Source organism: Pseudopodoces humilis, chromosome 17, assembly GCF_049639895.1.
Source record: "Pseudopodoces humilis isolate 2021_Gansu_Grassland_sample_001 chromosome 17, ASM4963989v1, whole genome shotgun sequence".
NCBI lineage: Eukaryota > Metazoa > Chordata > Aves > Passeriformes > Paridae > Pseudopodoces > Pseudopodoces humilis.
This window is the reverse complement of record NC_142216.1, coordinates 5396313-5422969: the sequence shown is the minus strand read 5'-3', so window position 1 is coordinate 5422969 and position 26657 is coordinate 5396313. Positions and strand designations below refer to the sequence as shown.

Sequence of the window (26657 nt, the reverse complement as noted above, 5' to 3'; positions counted from 1 at the left end):
CCTTTCTCTCTGCTGTGCATGGAGCCTGAATCCTTCACATTCCTGATTAAAAAACAAGTCACAGTTCATTTTTTGAAATACCATTCAAGAGCACACAGTATTTTTATGCAGCTCTCAGAAGATTGATCTGAATACTCTGAAATCCATAGAAACTATCAACTTTGGCTTGCATCGTCTTAAGGAAAAGAAAATTATCCTACCTTTGATGGAATTTAGCAGAAAGTTGGCTTCTATTTAACTTGAAGGAATTTGGGGTGGTTTCTCATCTCTGTGGTCTAAGTGGAATATCTTGGCTTGTTTGAAACAACTGCTGCTTTTTTAAAATGCATTTAAAGGAGTTTTGGTGGTTAAAGTATTTGATTTTCCCATGTCACTCATCATGTACTGTGGTTTCTTCATTTTCCCCATCTTGGAGGAAATGTTCAGCTTACTGCAGTGAGAGCTGCTGCAGAAAGTGTTCCAGACGGTCAGGAGAGTTCTTAAAGAGGACTGAGGATTAAGTGATGAAGGCTTTTATAACTGCATGAGCATTGGGTTGGGGTTTTTTTGGGTTTTTTTTTGTTGTTTGGGGTTTTTTTTATGCAATGGTTTTTCTGAAGCTTGCAAAGAAGGTTAAATAGAACTGTGTTACTGTGGAGTTGTTTAATCAGGCTCTTCTTTGGCTGTCACCGAGATTAAAATGTTAACACAGGCTTGATGCAGTTCCAGAAGCTAAAGCAAGTACCTGTTTAAAGTTTTATATAGGGAAGGTGGCTTAAATTGCAGCAACTAATTAGATTAAACTGTTTGGAGATGTTAAAATTGGTGTACTAAGCAGACAAAAATGTGTGGAATTTCCCACGTACTAATAATTATTTATTGATTCCTTTAAGGCTGGCACTGAGGTGTCCCTTCTCTTTTGGCAGAAGCAACTTTCTGCTTTAAAACCTTTTAAACCTTGAAAAGGTTTTTAAACCTTGAAAAGGTTTTTAACCTCTTTGGTTTGATAAGCCTGAAAGTTACAGGGAGGTAGAGATTGATACATGTTCCTGTATGAGGAACTATGAATGTGAATTTGACTTTTGGAGTGGTAGTTATGGCAGGAAGAATAGTAAATTAACTGCCTGAATGTGCATGGCTGAAAAATAAGGATCCAGTAACCAGGCCCCGTTAAGGAGGCCTTTGACTGGAGTTGTCTCAGTAATAGAGGCAATTTGATGATCTTGCCCCCATTTTCCAGTCTGCTTTCCTTCCATTGTGCTGGTACAGCCCTGGATGGGGACTTACTGCAACCAGATCAATGAGAGAAGCTGGATTTGAGACAAGAAAAAAGCCTTTAAACTGAGCTCTACTTCCGAAGATGATGTGTGTAGAACAGCAGTGTAATTCAGCAAAGTGTTTTTGCTCTGCTGGTCTCACCTCTTCAAAGAATTTGCAAGGATTTACTTCAGACCATGGACAAAAGTATCAGGATTTATGAATCTAAGATTAGCTTTACTTGAAAGTACAGAGCAGCCTTGATTTTTGTTCTTTTATGCAAATTGGAAACGAATTCCACTAAATTGCATATAATAATCTTACTTTTTACTTTTTGGCGAGATTGACATCTCCTTATTACAGTAAGTGTTCTGGTCCTCCCTCCTGTTCCTGTAATTTGTGAAAATCCAGTCCTACATAGGCTCTTCTGAGCAGCTGTCCTAAATGGGATTACTGAAACAGACATTTATCTGAGCTTTTTGCTTTTATAATTCATAATAGCCAACTGCTCTGGCTTAGGCTTTTTGGGATGGTGAACTTGTCTTGCCTCTTTGCACAGTGGTAAATTTATGGAAATACATAAATATTTCCTAATCTGGGAGCATCATGTGGACACTTAAATCTTTAAGTCTCTTTGCTTAATTCAAATTTCAAAAGCTGTTCTTAGAAGTAAAAAAGACTGGTTCACTTATGTGTGGCCTCTAGTGTTTTGTAACATGAGGCATGGGAAAATAGGTCTGGTTGAAGTCATCTGTGAAGAAGTACTGAGAGAGAAGTGGCACTTCCCTCTGAGGTAGATACTGAGGAGGGGTGAAAGTGTTTCTTTCCTCTTTCTGCATGGTGAAGTGATTTTAGATGCATCTGAAAGACCACTCTGGTTAGCAATTTGCTGTGAAGTACCAAGGCTGATTTTTAGTATGTGTTAGATGTGAGTTATATATATGGGTCCTCATTCAGTGTGCATCTCTTAATAGCATAAAATTATTCAAAGTTGACTTGTTTCCATGCATTAAATGTCTGGCATATTTATGATTCTCTTGCCTTGCTAGCAAAGATGGTAACTTCCACATCTAACACTTAGCTCGTGTTTCAGGAAGACAAAAAAAAAAGGCTTTTCTCTTTTTTTTTCTTCTTTTTTTAATATTACCTTAAAATATGTAGCTTGTCTCCCATTGGTCTTGCATGTGCTGACACCCAAAACTGGCACTGTATGTAATGGATTTGGGATTCAGACAAATGTTCTTGGGCAGAAAACACTGGCCATATAGCATCATGTTTCATGATCTCATGGGGAGAGACTGCTCACAGGATTAGGTGTGGATGCCTGTGGTTTGGGCTAAATAATCTGCCTGCTTATTACTGCTAGTTTTGGTAACCAGTGTGGTGTTTTTTATCCCCCTGAAGCTTGGCAACCACCCTTCCTGTGCAGTTCCACCTTTACTTAAAAAGCCATCCTTCTTACCACAGCCCATCTCATCTATGAATCCTTACCCTGAGAAGCAGCACTGCAGAGGGGATGTTTTCTACTAGAGGTTAGCTGATTAAATGCTATGAGAAATTATTACAGCTACTTGAAAGCAGTTGCTGCTGTCTTTAATTTTACAGTGTCATGTTACTCTGTCTTACTTAAGTGCCAACACTCTCCAGCTGCCTTTTGTCGAGGTCATTGTACATGGCTCACCTGTAAACACGTTCTCTTCTCTGGGAGGGCAGAACAGATGTTTCTGCCTCCAAAAGATGCTCCAGGCACTTGCTGCAGGAGATGGTCAGCAGGCTGTCAGAAGCAATCATTATGGGCAAGGTGGTCTTTCACAAGGAGATGTGTTTACAGAGCATGAAATGAACATTTTTGCACAGAGGCAAATAATTGCTTACAACGGAGACTTTAGTAGCAGATTTGAAGCTTGAATGATCATTAGTAAGGTCAGCTGGAGCATGTACGATGTCCATCTCCTGAGCAAAGTCATTCAGGACTTTTTAGCTGTTCTTTTGTGCTGGAAGGTTTTAAGATGTAATGTTCACGCCATGAGCTTGTCACTTTTGATAATAACTTGTGATAGGCTGTGTTGCTACATTTGTGTATGTAGTATAGTTTCTTCGTAATCATTCTTGAATGAAAAACTAGTTTCTGACTTGCAGGAAGAGAGGAAGAAACCCCCATGCCCATTACCTCAGTCTTGAATTATTATTTAATAGAATTCCAGCACTGGCAGGGCTTTTAAGATTCTCTGCATTAAGTGTGTGTGAAACAGGCTGTTGTCACAAGCAAAAGGGATCTCTGTGAAATCTTTCTGTGGTCAGGAGATGGGTCTGAAGGGCAACAGCTCTCAGGCAGTGTTGGCTGCCCCAAAATGCTCTGGGTTAATGCTCTCACTCCTCAGGTCAGAGCACTTTCTTGGGCTGTAATGAAAAATGGTTTCCAAAGAATGGCTATTGGCAAAATTAACCGGATTGATTCTTCACTTATGACACAGATCAAGACTTGAACTTCAGTCTTCTATGGTAATAAGACCAGTTCATCATCACTAATTGCATCTCCTTTTCCCGGCAGTTTCTTCAGCCTCCTTACTCCCCTCCAAGGTCACTTCCTCACTCAACAGATGTGCAAGTCTGACAGAGCATTTAAAAACCACAGAGCTTGAAGGAGATGAAGTTTTTGTTAAAGCAGTTCTGTGTGATTGCAATTCACCACGTCACAGAATTTGGGAAGTGTGACTGCTGTTAATTGTGAGTGCAGATAAACGTCAGGGCAGAGGGAGCCTCTCCTCTCTGCGCACCACAGCTGGAAATGCTTCAGGCTCAGAGTGCTCCATTTTCAAAACATCTGTGCTGCTTCAGGGAGGGAGAAAAAATTGCTGTCACAAAGGCTGTTGTGAAAACCTCTTTAAAATGCTGTGTGTTACACCCATGATCTTCCCATTGCTTTTCTGTAGGACATCGTTCTCCAGAGGGCAGTGGCTCTTCCTTCATTCACATGGTGCAGAACAGCATTAACCATAACCCCTTTCAGCAGAGTTATCCTTGTCTGTGCTGAAAGCCAGTGAATGTGGCTCTTAAAAGGAGCATGTGAGCATTGCCTGAATACTTCCAGAACTGTCCCTGAGTCCAGGGAACACACAAAATCTAGGATACAAGTTGTGTTCCCATTAAAAGGAGTCTTTAAAACAGTTTATGCCGCTCTGTACAAGGCTGAACAGAGATTCACCTTCAGAATTCCTCCAAAGAGGTGAAGTGGAGCTCCCTGTGTGAGCTGAGCAGCCAGCACTGTTTTGCCAGTGCTGTTTTTGCCATGAGGTGTTACACCATAAATTTTCAGAGGACTCGAGAGAGATGAACACACAATGAATTAGTCAGGCTAACACGACCTGCTAACAGCCTGCCCTCTCTGAAACAGTCCCAGCAGTGGGAACTTAATTCTTTTTTCCTGTTTAATGAGACTTGGTAGAACAAACACCTAAGCAAATCTGAGAGTCTGTAGCTGTCATTCTCTGCTGCATCTCATGTATAACCATGCGTTTTATTTCTTTATCGATTTTTTTCCCTTTTTGTTGATTCTTAAGCATGCTTGCTTCAATATGAAGCAAGACTCATAAAAATACTATATATAACACATTCAAGTCAAATTGGGTACTTCTTTATTCTGGTATGAGATGCTACAAAAACTATTTCAGAGAATGTCCTGCTGTACAACAATTTTTCTCAGTCCCATGGAGCTTCATTACAGCGAGGTCAGACTATGCCGTAGAGAAGAGAATTTATATTTTATCATAGGGCTAACTTCTACACTCTTGTAATGACCCTGAAGGACAGTAAATGTTCTAAATAATTCAGCTTCTTTGGAATTCAGTTCTACTGTGCTTATAGGAGCTAGAATAGATCTAGGAAAACAGAGAATATTGTGGTATGTTTTAATGTGATGCCTAAAGGATGCTCATGAGGATGTTCGGCTGCTATAACCCTATCTGGGTAGTGGACACTGAAAATCTCAGGAATTCAGTGTGTTCTCAAGGGAAAGACCTCCCTTAAGATCCTTGTGGCGAAATGAAACTCCTCAAAGTCTAATTGCCTCCTGGCCCAGGATGGAATATATTAATTTCTCACGTAGTTGAAAAGCCTCTTCCATAATTTCATGTGTGGTACTTCTAATTTCATGTCTTGGCCTTTTTTTCTTTGCAGCAGTGTGGAGAAGTGAGAGGGCTGTTTGTAATGCATGCCCTTCCTTTTCTGCCCAGTCATCTCTGCCCTCATCAGCATCCATTATTTTGTATTTTTCTGTGTGTGATGTTTTTGTAAATATCTCAGGATGAAATTAGCTTTTTTCAAACAGCAGGACAGAGTTCCATACAGTCATGATGATAGAACAGCTGCTGAACAGCTGCATAAAAAATCATTGAAGTCTCACATTTGTACAGCTGTCTTCTTTACCCTTTGAATTGGATCCTAAATTTTTGATGCTTTTTTCTGTGGCCAGGACTGCTTTTGAATTTTAATCCCGTTCTCCAGTTAGCGACATCAGCAGATTTAACAAGCCTGTTTTCTATTCCAGTATTGAAATCGATAGATAATTTTACAGGGTCTAGAAAGATTCTGGCAAAGATTGTTTTGACACATGACCCGAGTTTGCATCAGAATGTGTAAGTTTTGATGAGATTTGAGTGAATTCCAATTAGGATATTAACAATAACAAGACTGAGTATGCTCAGTTTTACATCACTGAGTGACATGTCTCTTTTCTCTCCTGTCTGCCTGGTTGTTACGTGTCCCACAAAGCAGCTGCTTGTTTCTTCCTTTTTAATCCTGACACTGCTGTAGTTAGCAGCATTTTGTCACTTTTAAGATGCCACCCAAAAGTGATTTGTCACCTTCTAGACATATATAATGTTTTGGTGTCTGCATCCCCAGCCCTGCTCTTCCTCAATTCCCTAGAAGTGTTCAGCATCTCTCAGTTATTGGAAATATTATCTGCCTTCCACAGGCAGCCTAACACTGTCAGCCAGACCCAATTAATTTGTTTATCCAGCCTCTATTTTCCCCTATTGCACCCAAATCAGTGGTCACTACTAGAGGGCATCTCTAGAAGGGACCAGTGGTACCCACACAAGGTCTGGCCTCTAGACCAAGCATTCCAGTGTGGATTATGTGATCCTTTGCTGGCCTTGGGCCACCCCAGGGTGCAGGCATGGACAGTTAAGTCTTGGGGTGGCACAAAGATGTGTGATACTCACAATTTCATGCGGTGTTTGAAAGGGGTGGAATGAAGCCTCATGAGCAGCTTGCTTGGGAGAGGAGTATTAAACTTGGGAAGTGTGAGGAGATGATGCACATACGGTGCCCAGGAACAGGAGTGCTGCAGGGAGCTCTGCCAGTGCTTTCCCTGTGCAGGGAGGAGTGGGGAAAGGGTGCCAGACGCTCTCCCTTGCTGGGTACATGTGCTTGACACCTCAGCTTTCAACTGCTAAGAGAAGCCTCTAAACATTACTGTAAATTCAAGTTATTTTTAAGGTGCACAAAACTTGTCCATGGGATAACCTTCCCCGAGTGGTTCCTGGTGGGTTTTTTAGTCCGTAGTTGTGTGATGTGCATGTTCTCTGAGCCACTTTCCCCACCCATCAGTGGTGACCTGGTCTCCTAGAAGAGGTTAATGACTGAATTTGGGATTTTTGTGCAGTAACTCTTGATTTTTGGTAACGTGGGAATTTTGTGCATTTGCTGGGTACAACATACTAGTTGTGTGAGCAACAGTTAAATAACTCCTTGAGAAGAGCCCTGTTAAATGTTGCTTTTTAGTGCTGATGTTTTCAGTTTAACATAACACTGCCAAGAAGCAATAAGTTTGCCAGGAAGGTGGTAAGGAATTATCTTTAAACATCTAGAAGGGAAATAGGGGTATTCTGTTGATGAAAGCCAGTAAATTATGGTATTGCTGCTAAGAAAAAGCTGTGCTGAGACTGATGCTGTTGGTGGGAATCAGGCAGCAAACCTGTTTTGGAGCACCACCTGAAGTAATAGTAAAAGTTTATTGAAAACAATGATTTTTTTTTTTTTATTTTTTCAATTTTTTTTCCCCTAAACTAAAGATGTCAGAGTGAAAGTTGATTTCCCAGTGTCTGCAAGGCAAGTGAGCAGTGTCAGCACTGAAGGTACTGCCTGAAGAGTGTGGAAATTAAAACATAACAATGTTTGTGGTTCTTTTTTCTTTATTTGAGTTAGTGGGAGCGATTTGGTTCAAGATGTGGGTAAGTGTTATGTAGGCAGGCTAATTGTTCCTGGTAGCAGGAGATAAATGAGGGAAGAGTGCACTCTGAAAATATCTGTAGGCCTCTTGATGGCTTAAGTTCCCCCTGAAATCCTTTTGGCTGAGTATTTATTGTGTGACCTGTGTGCATTTCCAGGGACAGTTCAGGGTTAAGCTGCAGTCATGGTCTGCTGAGCAAGGTGAGCTGACAGAGCAGGTCTGGGCATCCTTCCCTGTGTTGGTGGATGCTGTTCATAGATGTTCTGACATCCTCTGCTTTTGGGTCTGACTTTTCCATAGATGACAGTCAGATTGTGCCTCCTCTCAAATATCTGGCTAGAGATACTTCATTAATTTTATATGTAACTCCTAATGTTGGGTGAACGCTCAAAAAAAAAACCCCTAAAATACAGATTTATTTTTTTTTTTCCTCCTAGTAGCTTTCAAAATTCAGGGAAGAAACAGTTTTTAAGCATGATATGCAACTTGCTGTGGGAAGCTCTGTGCTGACATAAAACACATTCTCAGTACCTGGCACACAATAAAGTGGCAGCTACAGTTCTTATTCCAGTTTTTGAGTCATATCTGTCACGTAGGTTTTGTATGGATTGAACATATTTTTCCATTGCGCTGAATGTTGGGTATTTTTTCACCTTTTTGGAGATTTCAGAAGAGTGTTATTAACCTTTCTGAAGCCAGTGTACTGTGCTTGCTGACAAATCTTTGCCCCTCACCAGGCATCAAACCTTCCATAATGTGCCCTTGAATTTTGTTTGTGTAAGTTTGGCAGCAGCCCAATTTCCATGAGGAAAGGTAAATATCTGATCTACACTGTCAGCTGTTGCAGACTGCAGCAGCTCTGTCAGGCTTATGGATGCCTTATGGTGCTCTGCCTGCTTTTTTGGGCAAAATCCTGAGCATTTCTGTTTACTATTATGAAGTATAACTGTTGGCAAGCTTTCAGACTGCCTCGCTCATCTTACCTCAGAAAACATGTTCTCATGCAGTCTTGCTTGTGCCTTTATCACAAAGTGCAGGGTGTCCTGGTAGTATACTTTGCACATTGGTAAATCCCCCAAATTAAGTGTTTTTCTCTTGAAATGTCTGTCTCTGTAGAAAGTACTTAGAATTCTTCTTTTGCATGTCTAGCAGATGGATTTTTGTCCTGTCCTTGCTTCAATTGGAGCATTAGCAGCCTTATCTTTTTATTATCATTTGATTTCTTTTTTTGTACCAGTTATGCCAGTTTATACCAGGGTTTCTCAAGGACCTAGCACCCAATCAGGTGGATTCCACTGAACGAAAGGCACAAATTGCCATGTTTTATCATTCAAAAAGTTATAAATGCTATACATTTTTTCCTGTAAACTGAAGAAAGTCAAATTTGCAGTCACACATTTGCCAGGTGCACATACATGCAGCACCACCTGAATTGTCATTTTGTATTGGTTGAGTACTGGGAATTTCACCTCTGTGTAGTATTTCTGTATTGAGGATATTCAGGATGCTCATTGTGAGGTATTTTTAATGAGATTTATGCTAATATTATACAGAGTTTGCTTCTATGCTTGTGTATAAAATATTTGGAAGTTGTGTTCATCTGAGCAGTCCTTGATTGGCTTAACATCCCTATAATCTGATCTGGAGTTTATAGCTCGAGTAAGGGAATTCACCAAAATAATGAATTAATAGGTTTTGTGTCCTGCATTTTTATTAAATCTTAATGCAGATTATTCAACTATTTTTGCAGATGCAACATAATCTGTAAGTCTTACTGGAAAGTCAGATTTCAGAAACAAAGTGCTCCAAAGTTTGCCCTTGTAGGAAGCCACTGCACCTTGTGGGCTGTTCAGTTGAGTTAAATGGAGTGTGAATATCTGCAGACACGTGCCAGGTCCTGCTTCAAATGGTCACTTCTCAAACTGATCTCCAAACCAGCTTGCTCCCTCCTTCTTTGAATGGAAGGCTGTATTTTAAGACAGCTTCAGCTAGCACTAGATCCTGTGGAAAGCAAAGTGCATCTCTCTGGATTTCAGGCCCATAGCTTCTGCCAGGAGTTGCAGTCCAAAACCAGCTCTTGGACAGTTGATAAAACACTAAATGACCCTGGTTCCTTGGGAGAGCTCGTCTAGTTTTATATTTCCAGCAAGTTGTAAAGAGAAAGGGAAGGAGGGAGGGGTGGGAAATCTAATCTTATTTGGAATGTCAGTTCAGAGATTACTTTTGTGTACATCTTCATTTTGTGTGTTTATTGTCCGAGCCTCTCCTGGCTCTTGTACCTCAGGCGAGGTGAGGAGCAGGCTGTCTCCATCTCAACCAGAGGCTAGGGCCTGATATATTCTGCGGGAATTTTGTAGGGTGTTGCTGTATCTTAGAGCAATGTTCTTATTGCTTGAGGGGAAAACAAGGTGGTTTACCCCAGCTAAATGCCTGCAGGAGCTTGTTCCACAGTGTTCAGCAGATTCAGAGACAGGCTCAGTGTGGGAGGTGGAGCAGTTCTGTAGATGGAAAGGGCTGTAAACGTTTCAGTGAACAGAGAAGATGAGAGAGCTGTTGTGGGCAAATGAATTCTAAAACTAGGCCAGCTGGGGTTTTAACAGCTGAAAGGAAAGTCTGAGACTGAAACTGCTGTGCTATCACAAGATGTGCTTAAATTCACGAGGAACTCGCTGCTTGGTGCTCTGTGCTGACCTTGGAAGATGCTGTGCCTCTGCAGGCCTGGGCTGAATTAGTCAGACAATAAGTTCAGAACAGCAGACATCACAAAACTATATTATATCTAAAGGTAAGCAAAGAACAAAGTGTGAGGTATTTGGCAGAGATAGATGACTAAGCTGGATGTCGTATCACTGTCCTCAGCTGATGTCTGCAGACTTTAATCCACTGATGAGCCAGGACTTTTTGCGAGATTAATTTTATTTTTTTTTTTTGTGCTAAGGGGTTTTCAGAAATTGATGGTGAATAAAACTCATTAACTGAAGGAATTTAAAGGGAGGGGGGAGCTTCAGTTCAAACAATTACTGTTCTAGCACTTGATACAAAAAACTTATTACATTAGAAAGCAGAGTCAGCTAAAAGCAGCGGGATGTCCCATCCACCAAGGAGCTGGTTCTGCAAGGAACATATTCTTTAATAGCTTTACAGCTCCCAAATGTCCCCGGGCATTCTCCACAAAGGCTCTGCTTTGTGCCTGGGCTGCACTGATCCCTTCAGCTGGTTCTGGTCCAGCTGTGGTTTCATTCTCTGACACAGGGTAAGGACTGATCCAGGAGTGCCCACAGCTATCTGGGCTCTACTGCTGAAGTAAACAGACAGGATATTTCTATGCTCCAGAGTCTGGCCTCCTCAAAAACAGAGCCCAGATCTGAATTTCAGTATTACTGGTGTTACAGGTGGGAAAGAAAATGATGGCCAAGGGATAGCATTCTGCAGGAGAAGTTCAAGTTTGCTTGGATGCGAGTCCCAACAAGCTGTGAAGATGAACTTGGCTTTTTTGTCTTTGGAAGCACTTAAAGATTCTGCATGATGTGGTGCCATTTAGTCCTGTGTTTCCTTTTAATAGTTCCTGAAATGTTGAAGGTATAGATTATGTTAATGTACCTTTTAAATTTTTTATGGACTGAAATAGCTTCAAAAATTAACCTTTTGAAAACACTTGGGTAGATCACTCAACAGGCTTTTAGCAGCCTTTCTTTCCAGTAGCATGCTGCCTCCTGTTCCAGTAAACGAGGAGCTTTGATTGACTGAGGTTATGTACAGCTTCCTGGCCCAGGAGCAGCCTCCAGCTGATGTTGGTGATATTTTTATTTTTCATTAGTTCATCTGAAAGTCTCAGCTCTTTTTCCTGCCAGTAAAAAGGATGAAGTCTGTTTATGCTGTGTGATTGCTGTACCAGTTTGTTGTTCAACACTTGCTAATAGAGCTCTGACAAACCAAAACAAGAATTTCATTTCTTCATGGTGCAATGACGCTGTCTGTTTATCAAAGGGTTACTTAGATTTAGCATGGATAATCCCACGATCATTAAAACCTGAGTTTGCTGCAGTGAGAGGGAGGATTCCTCCTGTTTTCTGCTAGACCTGGCTTCCCTCACATTTTGCTTCCTGAACCACCTCAGGTACTGTAGGCTTTGGAAGACTGGAAAGAATCTGCCTATGGATGTTTTCTCTTTCTGCTTTACTATGTCACAGAATGTGACAGTTGGGTTGTACCCAAGTGTGTACTCTTGAGTGTTCCACTGAGTTCACCTCAGGTTGCAAGTTCCTTTAACAAACAGAGGAATTGTTCTTATTTGCTGCTTTCCCTTTCCCTGTTGTTTTTCTTGAATTGTTTCTGCATCCTCAACGTCTTGTAGCGTATAAGTGCAGGATAGACTTGCTGGGGTAAATGAAGAGGTCTGGAGTGAAGCAGATGCCCAGTTTGACACTGTCTCCAAAAATCATGGGTCTGATTATAACTCTTTGGTTTGAAAGAAAACAATAAATCAGCGTTTGAAGAGGGTTTGAGATCTGTACAGCATTATGGTTAACATATATGCTTCAGCAAATCTTTTTTCCTTGTGTGTAGAAAACACTTGGCTTATGTCTCCATCCACTTTTTTTTTTTTTTTTTGGCTGCAGCCAGGCGCACTAAATAGTGATTAAACAAAAAATTAAAATTCCATTTTTGTGCATTTGGCGTTTGAACGCTGATCAATTGCTTTGGCGGCGTGTTAAGCAACAGTGTGGTAGACAACAGAAGGGGCTTATTTACAGCAATCTGTCTAAATCCATTTTCAATGTATTGCTTAATATGCCTTTTTACTTTAGTTCATTTTCAGTTTTTAAAAAATGAAGGCTGGAAACAGGAAGGAGAACAGTTTAAGATATTGCTGGAGAAGTAATCTCTCCTTAGTGGTAAACAACTTGCAGCTCCTAAGGAAAAGAGAATGTGCTTGAGCTGAAATAGAAGTTATGGGCTTGTTGGAGGAGTTAATGGATGGAATTCAATGGCTGGTGTACTTACACAGCCTGACTACATGATCATAATGAAGCCTTCACACTTTAAAATGTGCTTTTTACATGCTGTTTACAATTGACCATTCAAAAAAAACCAGCAATATTTTTGCGAAATGCAAAGCTAACGCAGAGCAAAAGTGAAAATTGCTGACCTCTTTTATTGGGATAGAAATCCACGTCCATAATGTGAATTTACCCTAACCATGCAGAATTGACAGCTCCCATGTTCAAACAATGGTCACTGCCTTCCACAGATAAAATGCACATGAGGGGGGATATGCTTGAGGGTTTGGACTAAAATGTTCTACCTCCTGCTATGCAGCTAGAATTAATGAGAAATTAGGATGAGAGTGGCAATTGAGATGAAATACAGCATTACACATATGACATAGCTCCCCATAAAGGAGATACTAGTTTAAGACTTAAAGCAAAAATCAGTCCTAGGAAACTTGCTGTGTTTTGCAGATTGCTCTGATATCACAGTCTAGAGCATTTGTTGAAGGAGTATCATCAAGTTATGTAATTTGCATAATTGAGTCAAATCCCATGCAGCATCCCTGAAGGAAACCACTAAAAAAAGCAACATTCTGGTCCCTGTATGCTGTGTCTGGATTTCTAGAGCTCAGACATCTTTTACAAAGGGGGGGGAAGCAAGAAAGAAGGAAAAGAGCTTCCAAAATCACATCAATGTCAGCAACCTGCCTATTTTCCCAGGGAGAGGGACTTTGAGGACATATGTGTGCATCCTTCTGCCCGTGGTGGCATCGTGCCCGCAGCCTTACACACAGCCCTGCTGATAGTGGTGGCATGAGATAAGAACTGCAGCTGAGGAGGGGGAAGGCAAATGTTTTATGGTTCACTCTGACTTCTTTTGGTGGTCTGCTGAGATTAGGTTGGAGTTGCAAGTGTGGTTCTTAACCAGAAATACGGCTGTGATTGGGCTGCTGCAGCTCCACCTTCCCTCCAGGGCTGTGTGGATGGTGAGGGCTGGCAAGGTCACCGAGGCAAAGACACTGATACTCCTTTTCTAGCACTGAAAATCACTTCAAAATTAATGTTTAGACACTGTTGACAGAACTTGTCAGTGACTCACAGCAGACTTTTCAGTTACGCTGTTTTAACAGCGACCTGCAAAACCAATGTAAGCATTGTATGTTTGCTTGCAAGGGATACAGTAAGAAATAGTCTAACCTCTTAGCATTTACCCAAGCTGAATTAAATGTAGTGGAGGACTCCAGTGCTGGATGAAGTAAGGTAACTTCTCTGCCCAAGACCTAAAAAAGCTCCAGAATGCAGCATGTCTGCCATGACCTGGAACTGCATCTACTCTTCAGGATTCTAAAAGCCACTTGGAGGTTTATGTTGATCCAACAGAGGTTCATGTTGTGCTTATCCTGTGTGAATCTCTCTTGGTGTTCTGTTGTCCAGGGCAGAAACACCATGAGCAGTGCAGGCAGAGGAGCTGATAATGACTCACCCTGCACAGTCCTCATTTCATTTTGCCAATGCCAACATGAAGAAATGTTGATCCTTTTAAGTCTCCAAGACTGAGAGCTGTACAGAGCCTGTTCCCAGGACTCAGGATCAATAACTCTTGCCCTGTGTACCTCTGAAGTCCCACACTGCAGTTCAGAGAGGTCTGAATAACTGATACGTGTGCTTCATAGTTTTCCCTCTTGCTTAATTTAAAGTTTGTGAATTGCTGACATGTGTGGCCCTGACAGGATTAGCTTAACCCAGCTCACAGATGCTTTTGTGTGTAAATTTATCTGGGACTGAGAGAAATACATCTGTGTGCTTGACTTTCTACTGTCCATCTGCCTCATTGGTGCTGTGTGTAATGCAGTGGCAGTCCCTGTGATTTTTTTGTTTTGTTTTGTTCTTTTTGTTTTTGTTTTTTGTTTTCCTTTATTTTAACAACCCTGGAGGATGGTGTGCTGCTGCCTGCTTTCCCTCTATCACAGGGTTTAAATTGCTTGCATTAGGTTGTTGCTTGCTCTGAGGATGTTTACATGCACATTGCTGACCCCTCTGAAGAATGGCTTGAAGCTGTGCAGAAAATTTACTTCCCAGTACACATTATCCTACACTGAGCACACAAACACAAGGATCACTCCAGCCCAGAGCCTGGGGATGCACACGCTGAGCAGGGATGGCTGCAAATGCTTTTTAATGGCTTTTAGGCTGCTGCTGTGGTGGGACAGCTGTGTAATGGTGAGAGATGCCCCTCCTGAACCAGCCCACTGTTGTGGCTTCCCTCAGAGGGTTCTGGAGATGTCAGTGTGAATCCTCTGGGGTGTGTTTGAAACATCTCTCCTGTCTCCTGGGAGCTGTTGTGGAGGACAGCTCCAGATCCATCCAGTTAGTGTGTTCCAGAAGGAATGAGTCGTGGTTGTATCCCAGCTGGCAGCTCAGCCCCACGCAGCCGCTCGCTCACCCCACCGTGGGGTGGGGTGAGAACTGGCAGAGTAGAAGTGAGAAAACTCATGGGTTGAGATAAAGAGTTTAAAAAGTAAAGCAAAAACCCCGCAAAGCAAAACAAACGAGGGAATCCATTCCCCAGTTACCGTGGGCAGGCAGGTGTTCAGCTTTCCCCAGGAAAGCAGAGAAGATAAATGTCATCACTCCAAAACATCTCTGCTTCCTCCTCCTTCCCCCAGCTTTATGCACTGAGCATGCCACCACATGGTCTGGGATGTCCCTGGGGTCATCCCTCCTGGCTGTGTCCCCTCCCAACTTCCCTGCACTGAGGGCAAAGCAAAAAGGCCTTGACTCTGGATAAGCCCTGTCCAGCAGCAGCAAAAACATCCCTGTTTTATCAACACCTCCCAGCACAAAGCCAAATCACAGCCCCATACCAGCTCCTGTGCAGAAAATTAACTCTACCCCAGCCACAGCCAAGAGCAGCCCCCAAGGGTACCTGCAGCAATGGGCAGGTATTTTCTAAGGGATGTTTTCAGAGGGAAGGGAGGTGCCTCTGCAATTCTAGTTTAAGTTGCCCAAGTCCCAGGAAGAGATGGGATTTAAATACTTTTAGCAATGCTCTGTTAGATTGGATGTCTGCTTGCTGGTGGGTCTCAGTTTTCCTTTTTTTCCCCAGGTTGCCTGAATTCCCTACTCTTTGTATGGGTTTGACTTGGGGTGCTGGGCTCCCACAAGCGCAGTGGGTGTTGTGAGGTTCAGAATTGTACTGTGTATTCTTCCTGCTGGATTTCCCTGGCCACTCTGGCCATGTTCTCCTCTGCAATGGTGGGTGGGGTTTCCAGAGCAACTGTTTTTAAGGGATTTTTAAACACGTGTTTAATCCCAGCAAATGGCAGGAGGGACAGTGGCGTTGTCAGCAATTCTCCTGGTGTGTGCAGTCAGTCCAGAGCACTATAAACAAGAGACAAAAGAGACCTAAAATACAGAAATTTCAGACTTGCCAGTTGTTCCTGTGCCCATTATGATACTCTTGCAGAAGACTAGTGCTCGGAGAGCTGGCGAAACTCTCCTGGCAAGGAGGTGCTCTGGTCTGTGAGAGCTTTCCAGGACTTTTTCTGGCAGAGGAGTATCCTGGAGAGGAGACTGGTCAGTGAGCTGGTCTGGCAAAGAATTGTTCTCGCAAAACAGAGGCAAAAATTCCACAGGATGGTAGTGTGCTCTAGCGTGGGTTATTTAGTGGGAATGATTAGAAGGGGTGGCATTATCACCAGGTAGGAATTCACAGGAGAACAGTGGTGCTTAATGGGACAGCTGGAAAACCACAAGGCAGGTTAAGCAAATTAGCTTGATATTTATGTTTGGTGAGTTCAGGTGAGCCCTTCCATGACAGGAGTGTGTGGTTTTTCACCAGCTCAGCTGCTTTGGGGCTGCACTTGCCTTCTCCTGCATGATGTGAATCAATAAACCTTTTGCAGTGCCTCTCATGACTCCTCTTTCCTTCAGCAAATGTGAGTCTGCATTGTGTGCAGTCAGAGGTGAGCTGGAGGTGTTGGGTTACTGGGGATCTTCATTTGCTGACTTGTTTTCAAAGTGCCTGTGGCTTCTGAATTTCAGGAACAACATAATGAAATGGAATCTCTAATTGGGTTCAGCAGCAAGAGTCTTAATAAATGACCTTTTAAATCTTATTTTGATTTTATTCAGGTGTGGTAGCGTCTCATTAATAATGATCCTGCAATAGGTCTCCCATTACATCTATTTAATTAACAAAAAGGCTGTAAGATGTATTGGATGTTTTCAAAATGAAAATGGGAGTTTTTAATAGATTCTCTGATTAAGAAATACTGTTCTGCATATGGATGGTGCCCTGGAAAAATATCACTTAACAGACATAGATAAAGTTCTGAGACAAGCAAAACTCACTTCCTCCTCACCCCTTTCAGGCTAAAAGCCACTTGCTTGTGATGATCTTGCCTTAAGGGAGATGTTTAATTTCCTCTTACAGGAAGGGGAGGCTGCTGAGGAAAGGTTTCATTTGTTGTGTATTTATTATATATCCAATTTTTTGTTTAAAAGGCATCATACGTGAGGCAAAAGAAAGACTCTTACTATGCTGATGGACAAAGGAAAAAGGACTGGCATAACAAAGAAGCCATAAGGAGGGATTCTGAGCGTGTAGGTATGTAAGATTGCTAGAAATATATTTTAATACAGACTGTAACTTTGATTTTATTTGGTAGGCAGACTATAGAACAACATGTTCACCTTCAGGGTCAAGGTGATGTTCTTGACATGATTCAGCATTAAAGAAAATTCATCTGTTAATCTACAACTTTATTAATCCCAATTAAAATCCTTTTTCCTCCAGTCCACAATCACTATTTTTAAGTGCACACATATCACATAAATCTTGGTATTTCTATGGCAGGTGAAAAATTGATTTTTAAAAAACTTCCACTCACCCGCCTCCCCCCTCAAAAAAGCGTGCATGTTCCTCTCCCAAAAATGGGAGATCCAGAAAGGAAGAATAAGAAAAACATTCTGGACTATAACGTTCATGCAAGTCTGTTCCATAATTCTGGGGTTTGTCTTGCATTGCAAATAAGGCCCATTTTGAATGTCACAGCTTTACACTGATGTGTTTGCGAGGGCTCTGCCCCTCAGTGCAAGAGCACAGATCCATCTGTGCTGAGAATTCCAGCAGTGCTGAGATATTCAAACCACATGGATTCTTCCCACTGTGAAACAAAAGGCATTCTGTAGATGCTCCACAGCATTGCTGAAAACCCTTCATCTGTTTCTGGTGTCAGAAGGAAGACTTTTACCTTCAATTTGCACAGCTGAGTGGTTTGTAGCAAAACTGCTTATGAGATAAAATTGTTAAATTGATGTGATTGACCTGGTGCTAAATATGACAGCACAAAACTAAGAAATGTTCTAAGGACTCTAAGATGCTCTTTTTTTTGCTCTATGGATTAGTTTCTGGCCCGTTAAGCACTAATTAGCAGCAATGATCTGTATTTACTTTCTGTCTGTCCACAGGAAATGGAGAACAGGGAAAACCTTACCCAATGACTGACGCAGAGCGAGTGGACCAGGCATACAGGGAAAATGGCTTTAATATCTTTGTGAGTGATAAAATTTCTCTGAATCGTTCTCTTCCAGACATCAGGCATCCAAAGTGAGTATACAGTTGGCATTTCTAGGTGTGAAGGTTTGAAAGATCTAAATTACCACCTCTGTGTTCTTTTTTATTATAACTCTTGTGCCTTTGTTCATAAAATACAATCATTGTTCAGCTGGGCCCTGGTATTTCCTTAATAAAGGATGGTGTGTAGTAATTTCAGTGGGAAATAGAAGATACCAAATCTGGGGAAAAAAAAATCAGGTTTTGATTTCAAAAGATTTCAAATTACCACAGACTTCCAACCCTGTTCAGAAGAAATCTTTAATGTAACCCAGAGCTTCCAGTTCTTATGTTGGCCACTAGCTGGAAATGGCTGTGGAATGCTCAGGAGCAGAAAAAGATGTGAGTAGCTTTACTCAACTACGTATGAAGAGTTTTACCAGGTTTATGGATTATTTTTGTGGACCTCTTCCTCATAAAAGCAGCCACATCAGGGTTTACCAGTAGAAATGAATTCCAACTGAATGCTGGCTTTAGAGTCCATCTGATTTTGGACATTATACTGTAGGATGGTGCTGTACTGGATTTTGGTCAAGCTAGAAGGTTTTCTCTAGCAAAAGTGCAACAGGTCTTAGGCCTTGTTTATACAAAGCTGAGAGGTTTTTAAATACTGTTTCTGGAGTTCTTAATCTGAAAGCATTGTTAGACATTTGAATCTAAGATTCTTTTGTGTAAAGCTGTTTATTACAATTTAGTAAATCTGAATTCAACATCCACTTTATTCATGAGATACAAGTTCCAGAAGTCAGTTTTTATAATTTGTTAACTTCACAATTGAGATATTACCTCTTCAGCTGTCACAGCAAACTAATCAAATACACTGGCTTTGACACCCTCTCTCAATATAAACACATAAAACAAAGTAGTGAGTGTAGCTCCATAAATATTTTAGGCATGCAGCTGAAATGTTTAAACACAGAGATAAATCAGGTAACTGAAGATGTTTGTGGATCAGCCAATGCTCAAGTTCTAGGAAATACAGTTTGAGTTTATGAACCTAAATTCCACCTGGCCTCCATTTACAGGGTCTGCCTTGGGCTCTGAGAAATTAAACACCAGACAATGCCAGTATTTCATTATCTGAAGGTTTAATGTGTTACCTCCCATGCTCCAGTGTTTCCTGAAATTACCGACTCAGTGTTGCTAATTCTGCTATTAAACTTTTTTTAAATATGAGACTTCTATCTCCATCCCCAGATAAAATTAATAAGTGAAGTGTCTGGTACACCAGCCACTTAAACTGTGATTAATGGTGCTGCTGCAGTGGTTTGCTTGTTCCTTGACACATCCTTTCCCCCAGCACAGCGAACTGTAATTGTGGGGGCCTCGAGGAATGGATAAACAGCATGTGCCTAATGGGTGCTGGGATTAGCTGGGCAGGGAGCAGGGTGGGGATGTGCAGTGAAGGAATTCACGACTGGAAAGATCTGCTGTGCAGTCTCTGTGCCCATTAAAAAAGATATACATGAAATGGTATGGTTTGTGTTACTGGAGAGGTTGATGAGGGCACTTTATAACAAAGTTAGGCTGAGACTTAGTCATAAAGTCACAAGTCCATAAAGAGTATTCCAGAAAGAAGGGAGCTGTGTTTTACAGCTCTTTACTCTTACATGCAGTAAACGAATAGAGAGTTTGGAGATGTGCCTGCAGACAGCAGGGAGTGTGAGGAGAAGGTGTACTGTGGAAAAATGCATCATCTGCCTTGCCCTAAGCTTTGGGGCCACAGCTGGGCTTCCCCCCAACAGCTGCCCTGGTTGGGGAAGGGCAAAAAAGCAGCTGTTGTGCAAGATGGTTTGTGTGGACTTCAATATACCAAATAGTGTGTCACCTCTCCTTTGTTAATTGTGGGACTCGGGGAGCTGGGGAACAGCATGTTCTGGATCTGCCTGGTGCACACATACAATTGTTTGTTTCAACAGTCATGTCTTCCCCTGATAACATTTCCTTTAAGCGCCTCTAGGGTTTTTAATATTAAATACTAATTTTGCAGGTCTTGTAAAGCAATTGTAGATACAGTAGCTGGAGGGAAGCAATTTCTCTCCACGCTTAATGGTTAAACTTAATAGCTAGAGTTTCCCACTTGTTAAAGTTAGTCAGAAAATGAGAATTCTAGTTTAAGAAGAGTTAGGAACAGTTCAAGGGCTCTTGGCTCATATTGGAACAGAACTGGAGCTAGTAGCTGTTGGAAGAAGGTTAGGATGGCAATGCCAAGGGCTGGATGAAAGCGTTCCCTGCAGCTTCAGTTTGCATCTGTGCATTGCAGCCACAGCCTGCAGGCTCCTGGCAGCACCCCAGGACAATTCACTGCACCCAGAATGAGTTACTGTCCTCTCACACAGGCACCAGAGTAACTTCCTGTAGGCACAGATGTATCGAGCTTGTATAACATAGGTGCATCCTTCTCCATGCCCCGGGAAAGGTACCAGGAAAAAGCTGCCAGAGCTGCTTTCATTCCCATCTGCCCTTCTGGGGGCCAGGGGAAGGAATTACTGCCTGTGTGCATGGAATTGTGCACAGTGACAGCCTCCCAGGGTCTGGCAGGGCACAGCAGCTTGGGGGCCGTGCAAGGGACAGGGAGCAGCGTGGGACACACTGCTCCTGGACATAGGGCAGCTTGTCCTGCTGGCATTGTCATTGTACCCTCCACACACCTCCATTCACACAGCTACCTCTGGTTTGTTCTGGACACAGAAGGCTCTAGGGATGGAAGAGGTTTTTGACCCCTACTGAAGAGCTGCTGGTTGTTTTTTAACTACATTGGGTCTCTGTGTGGTCTTAGAGGTTACCTGTTCAACAAGGTGTAAAGTCCACTTATGGCCACACCTGCAGGAAAGTAAACACTGCACTTCATAGTGCAGAATTTTATTTATGAAACTACCTTGAAACCATCCCTACAAGGAAAAAGTTTGTCACCCCTATTACAAAATCAGGAAAATTAATGCACTCTGCATCATTCTGAGGAGTAAAGGACAAAAAAATTTGCTTGCTGGTAATTAATACAGAAGTGCTGGTGTGTTTTGGGTGTTTATTGGTGTGTTCTGGCAGCACCTTTTGACTTGCTCTGTCTGTGTCCAGCTGCAAGAACAAGCTGTACCTGGAGAAGCTCCCGAACACAAGTGTGATAATCCCGTTCCACAACGAAGGATGGTCCTCCCTGCTCCGGACAGTGCACAGCGTCCTGAACCGCTCCCCTCCCGAGCTGGTGGCAGAGATCGTGCTGGTGGATGACTTCAGTGACAGAGGTAGGATGGCTTGTGTGTGACATCCCCTGCAGGCTTCCCTACCTAAGGGATCAATGCACTTGCAGATATGTGTGTAATGACCTGAGGTTTTTTACTTGCCGGCAGCAGAGGAATGCCAGCTCAGGGGAGTCCTGCTCTGGTACATTTGAAAGCAAAAAATTTGTGTTCTGTATTCACGGTGTGCTGGTTTAGCTGCTGCTGACATGGGCTGTCCTGTGTTCTGGGCAATATGAAAAGCCAGGGAAGCTGGTTTTAATATTCAGCTAAAGGCCTGTGTAGCCATTAATGTAAAATCTTAAGTGTTGACTCTTGAAATAACAAAAAACAAAGCCAGAAGATGGGAATAGCTCACTCCTTACATTCAGCTTTCCTGGCTTTTTTTTTTTTTCCTTTCTTGATGCAGAACATGTAAAAGAATCCTTGATAAAAGGTTTCCACCTGGGACTGCCTATGTTTTGGCTTGCATTTCTCATGAATTTTGTGCTCCTGAAAAGTAAATGTGCAGCATCCAAACCATTTTTCTCTCTTGCTGGGAACTTCCCTGAATGTTTTGTACTGCACTGCCTGGAGTAGTCACCTTGGATTGGGTTTAAGTGCTGTCTGCAGAGGTGTGGAGTCACTGGCACCCCATATCACCACAAAGGGAACAGCCGCGTGTCATGGCAGCAGCAGTGTGTGCACGCAGCCGCTGAGATCCTTTTCTCTGAGCCATTTATATGGTACCTGATGCAAATTAAGCTCTGCTTTGCCTTGTGTTTTGCACCCTTGCTGTGGTAGAAAAGGCAAGTGAAGGAGGAATCAATGCCTCTGTTACGTAGACATTGCATAGGTGGAGAAATCCCATGGAAAAATTCTCTGACTGGTGTTGAAGAGGGCACAGTAACTTTGAGAGGTTATGGTCAGATCTAGTAACTCTGTTTTTTCCTTTAGAGTTTTACTGAGACTATTTAGCTTTATAAGCTGCAAAGTTCAAGCCACTGATATTACTCAAGTGAGGCAAAAGAGCTTTCTATACAGATCCTAAAGGATACATCTCCAGAAATCTGACATACAGGAAGCTCCTAAATGAGCTTGGAAACAAGTTTGTGAATATTTAGTGTTCTGACCTATACTGGCTTCCAAATAGGCACTACCCAACAGCTGTAGTACTTGGTCTGAAGTTCTTCTCTCATTAGTTTTCAAGCAAGGTGTGCTGCATTGAACAAATCAATGTTACATGAAATAAGTATTTCTTTAGAGGATTTTCAGGCTAAGGTGAGGAGAAGGAAAACCCACCCTCCTGACAAGGTCTTTTTATTGCTACTCAGTCTAGAAGCAAGTTAGACAAGCTCATTCTGTAACCACAAGTGAATTGTACAAATGGATTTCTTTTCAAACATGTGGAAGTAATGAAATCTAGTTTCCTGTGGATCTGTTTTCCTTGTTCTTTAGATGTGCCCTGACCAGGTGAAAAAGAGCCCTCCTGGCTCCACCCCTGCTCCTCAATCTGCACCTGTGCTGTTTGTCCAGCTCACTCTTCTGTGTTCCACCTGCCTCTGATAAGACAGAAACTCTTCTCCCTTGGTCATCCATTCATACAAAGGTTGCAAGATGTACTCGAGATTCATTTGTGTACAGCATCTATTTATAAATGGAAATAAAAGACTCCAGGTGCTGGATAGTGAGCTGAATTGTCAAGGGAAGAGAGTGTGTTAATAAAAACCGGTGTAGGGGTTCTCTTTGTTTGTGGGGGATTTTTCTTGGTTGAGTTTTTTTTAAAACCAGTATTTTCTTGCTAGCACAGTTGATTTCTGCACACTGGGACAATTACTGGTTAGGATGAAACATCTTTCCTTCAGTGCTGTCAGTTCTGTATTTGCACTTTTCTTCCTTAACCACACTGGGGTTGGCTTACACATCCCTCAATTGGGCTTAAATACATCCTTGGTCTTAGGGGGCTCTTAAATCCTAAGCACATGATCTTGACTTGAAAGGCTGATGGTTACAAATTTCTGGTTGTAATTTATCTATTGTTTAAAAAAAAAATGATTAAAACCTAAACAACAGCACTTCAACCCAGTAACTGAGAATTGATAGTTTAGTGCATCAAACTGAAATGCTTGAAGGAGCAGAAGTTCCAGGAAAACTTTTACTTATATGTTACATGTTTGAAAAGAGCACGTTCTTGGATTTGGACTGTTGGGCAACTGCCCTGGTTATCTGTTCCTTATGATTAAATTGGGCAGATAATAAGAACTTCATGTCCAAGCTGATTATCATCACAGCTGTGCCACAGAACTGGAGAGGAGTAAAAAGAATGAGGAGAAATTTCTTGATTTTTCTTTGTAAATCATAAATGATTGGTCCTCTGTATTGTCTGCAGAGTATTCTGTATTGTCCTCAAGAATTCTGTGCTTCTGTTTGAAGTAATAGTCCCCTAAATCTGTAGCAGCATCTTTCTTTTAAAGTTGCAGAATCACTGTTGGATGTAGTGATAGTAGGGGCCATGTCTGAGATCAGAGGGGCACAGTACAAACAGTAAATGTCATCTCCTTCCCTGAAGAGATCAGTAAATAGTCGCCATAAACTCCAGTGAAAAGCCAAAGATGGAAAGGAGAATCACTCAATAAAAATCTTTTATTAATTTTTTTCATCGAGATGTTACTCTGACAGGATAAAACACTGGATATCTCTGCTGTATCTCATGCTGGCCTTTCACTCAAGGGTTATCTAAACAGACCTCAAGAACTTTAATAACTCTTTAAAGAATAATCTTCAGTAGTTTGACCTTCCCTGGCAAGGAGACACTCTTTCTCTCTCTCTCCTGCCAGCATTTCTTGTGTGCTGACCTGTGCTGGGGTTAAATGTGCTGGGGTTTGCCAGCTGCCCTTGAGGTGCTGGGATGCTTCTCTGTTGTTCTGCTCTTTCACTGGTTTCTGGGAATGGTGATATTGGTCCTGATCCATCAGCCTCTTTCATCCCTGTATCTCATACATGGGGAATCTTTGCTGCACATGAAGAAAAGAGCACTTTGGTAATAATAGAAATAGTAAGTGGCTACCGCAAACAGTGTTTCTCCTGACAGATGTTATTTTCATATGTTTTTCATCTGGTTTCAAGCTTGAGAGCAAGGAATTTTTGGTGTGTCTATGAAGAGGGCTGAGAAGTTGGCTAACAGAGTGACAGTAGAGTGAAGACAGATTTCTGGGTTAGTTGGTGGCTGCTGTGGTCTGCAGCAAACCTGAGGGGCAGCTGTGGCCGTGTGTTATTGGAGCTCCCAGACAGATGAATCATCATCTGGAAGTGTCAGTAGCCATTTATTTCTTAATTTGTTTGAAACAGACAACTCTGTGACCTTTAGCAATAAACATATTTCATCCAAAAAATGCTGTCCTGATGACAGCAAATCTTAACAGGGAGCAGCAAAAGCTTTACGAGTCATGTTTTTTAAATGTTTCCTTTGCTTTGTACTTGGAAAGTCAAAATGTCCTGGAACAACTTGCTGTCTGGAGTGGTTTGGGGTTTTTTTTTGTATGCCTGCAGTATAATACAAATGCTCCAAATCTGAAAACAGGCTAGAGCCTTACCTCACCCAAATTTTGTGCAGGATTCTGTGTCAGCCAGAGTGCTGTGGGAAATGCTGCCTGTCAGTGGTGTCAGTCGGTGTGGTGGTTCCATCCCCTTTGCCTTGAGCTGCAGACAATGTTGCCACCTCCAGCAGCTCCTTCCTGACACTTAAATCTTCCCCTGTGGGGATTCCCTTGGTAGGTTGGGTTGATTTAAAAGGAGTTGCTTTCCATCATGTGCCGTTGGTCACAGCAGAGTGAATATTGCAGGGCTATTTTTTACTTTATTTACAGTCTCTGCTGTCAGTGTAGCATTGCATTAAGACTGCTATAATGCTTTTTCTCCCCATGAACTTGATTGAGAGTGATGTAAGAACTTTCTCCCCAGTTCAAAACATTTGTGGGGATTTTCTGTGCAGAAGAAAATAGTTTATATTGAAGGGGGAGACACCAATTGAGCAAATTATTGTTGGAGAATAAGAATTAACCTGCCCAGCATTGGCTGCTTCTTTCTGCATGGTGCAGAGAACTGCTAGAGAGCCACAGACTGACCTCCTGGGTTTGATGAACCTCAGCTCTTGCAGGCTGGTCCAAAATAATGCTTGCCCTTCTGGATAATCAGAAATCAGAATGCAGCACATGTGAATTACCACTCTAGATTTCCTGATCATAAAAACTCCTTGCTGTGGCAGTCGTGTGTGGATTTGTGGCTTCAGTTTTAATTTCTATAGCTATTCTTTAGGTCTGATAGGTTAAATTACACCTTTTCATATGCTGGCTTGCAGGGTACTAAGTGCATCCCTCCAAGCCTGTTGTTACCAGAATGGCCCTAAGAAAACTAAAATGTTTTTTCCATGAATATGTCTCCTGGTGACTGTCATGTGAAATTTGTTTGCTTTGTGAATATCTAATTACCATGCTGCTGAGTGGGAATTTGGTTCTATTCTATCATAGAAATGGGAGGAGGAGAACTGAAGTGGAATTGCAGGTCAGTTTCTAACACCACAGGTTCTATCAGCTCTGATGGCATTTATTGCTATTTATTGTTATTGGTAGCTGGCAGGAGGTAACAGGCAGGCAGTTCATGGTTCTTCAGGGTCTGCTTCAGTCCCTGGGCCTGCAGCCTGAATTGCTGCGGTGAGAAATGGAGCTGTTCAGCTCTAGTGTCTGTCTTGTACAAAATGAATTGTTGGTCTCCACCTAATTCTTGTAGCTTGTGGACACCTCTGCTGTAAAAGCTGTCTCTGTGTCTGTATGAACAGATGTAAAGCTGTCCTCTCTGTAATAAATGATCAGCCCTCAGCTGGAGAAGCAGAGGATGGCACATCCCTTTGCTGGATGCTTGTCAGAACGTTCTTCACCTGCATATTTGGTAGCCCAGCACAGCAGTGGAACATCAAATACTCCTGGGGAAAGGCTGAAGGCAAACTCCTTTGTTTTGGAAGAGAGGTCTCTTACAGGTGCAGGTGAGACTGGAACAGGTACAGAGTCAAAAATAGTTGAGTTTGGAAAGGACATCTGGAGATCATCTAACCCAACCCCTTTGCTCAGCTACAGCAGGTTTCTCCAGATCTTATTCATTCAATTTTTGAAAGTCTCCAAGGATGGAGACTCCATAATGTCTCTGGGGAACCTGTTCTGCTGTTCAGTCTTTCTGTCAGTGACCTAGTTTAAAAAAAGTAATTAAAAAAATACCTTCTGCTTAAACAGCATTTCCTGTGCTTCAGTTTGTGCCCAAGGACTCCCAAGTGCTTTTCTGCAGAGCTCTTATAACTTATCTAGGAAACACCT

At 42.1% G+C, this 26657-nt stretch overlaps 1 protein-coding gene across 1 annotated transcript in view; it reads left to right on the top strand.

Moving 5' to 3' along the window:
* GALNT10 (polypeptide N-acetylgalactosaminyltransferase 10) overlaps positions 1 to 26657 on the top strand; it is an 81189-nt gene that overhangs the window by 20783 nt on the left and 33749 nt on the right. Inside the window, exons 2-4 of the mRNA XM_014253225.2 lie at positions 16969 to 17071; positions 17935 to 18073; positions 21155 to 21321. Of these exons, the coding sequence (XP_014108700.2) occupies positions 16969 to 17071; positions 17935 to 18073; positions 21155 to 21321 (409 nt within the window). The remainder of the gene's footprint in view (positions 1 to 16968; positions 17072 to 17934; positions 18074 to 21154; positions 21322 to 26657) is intronic.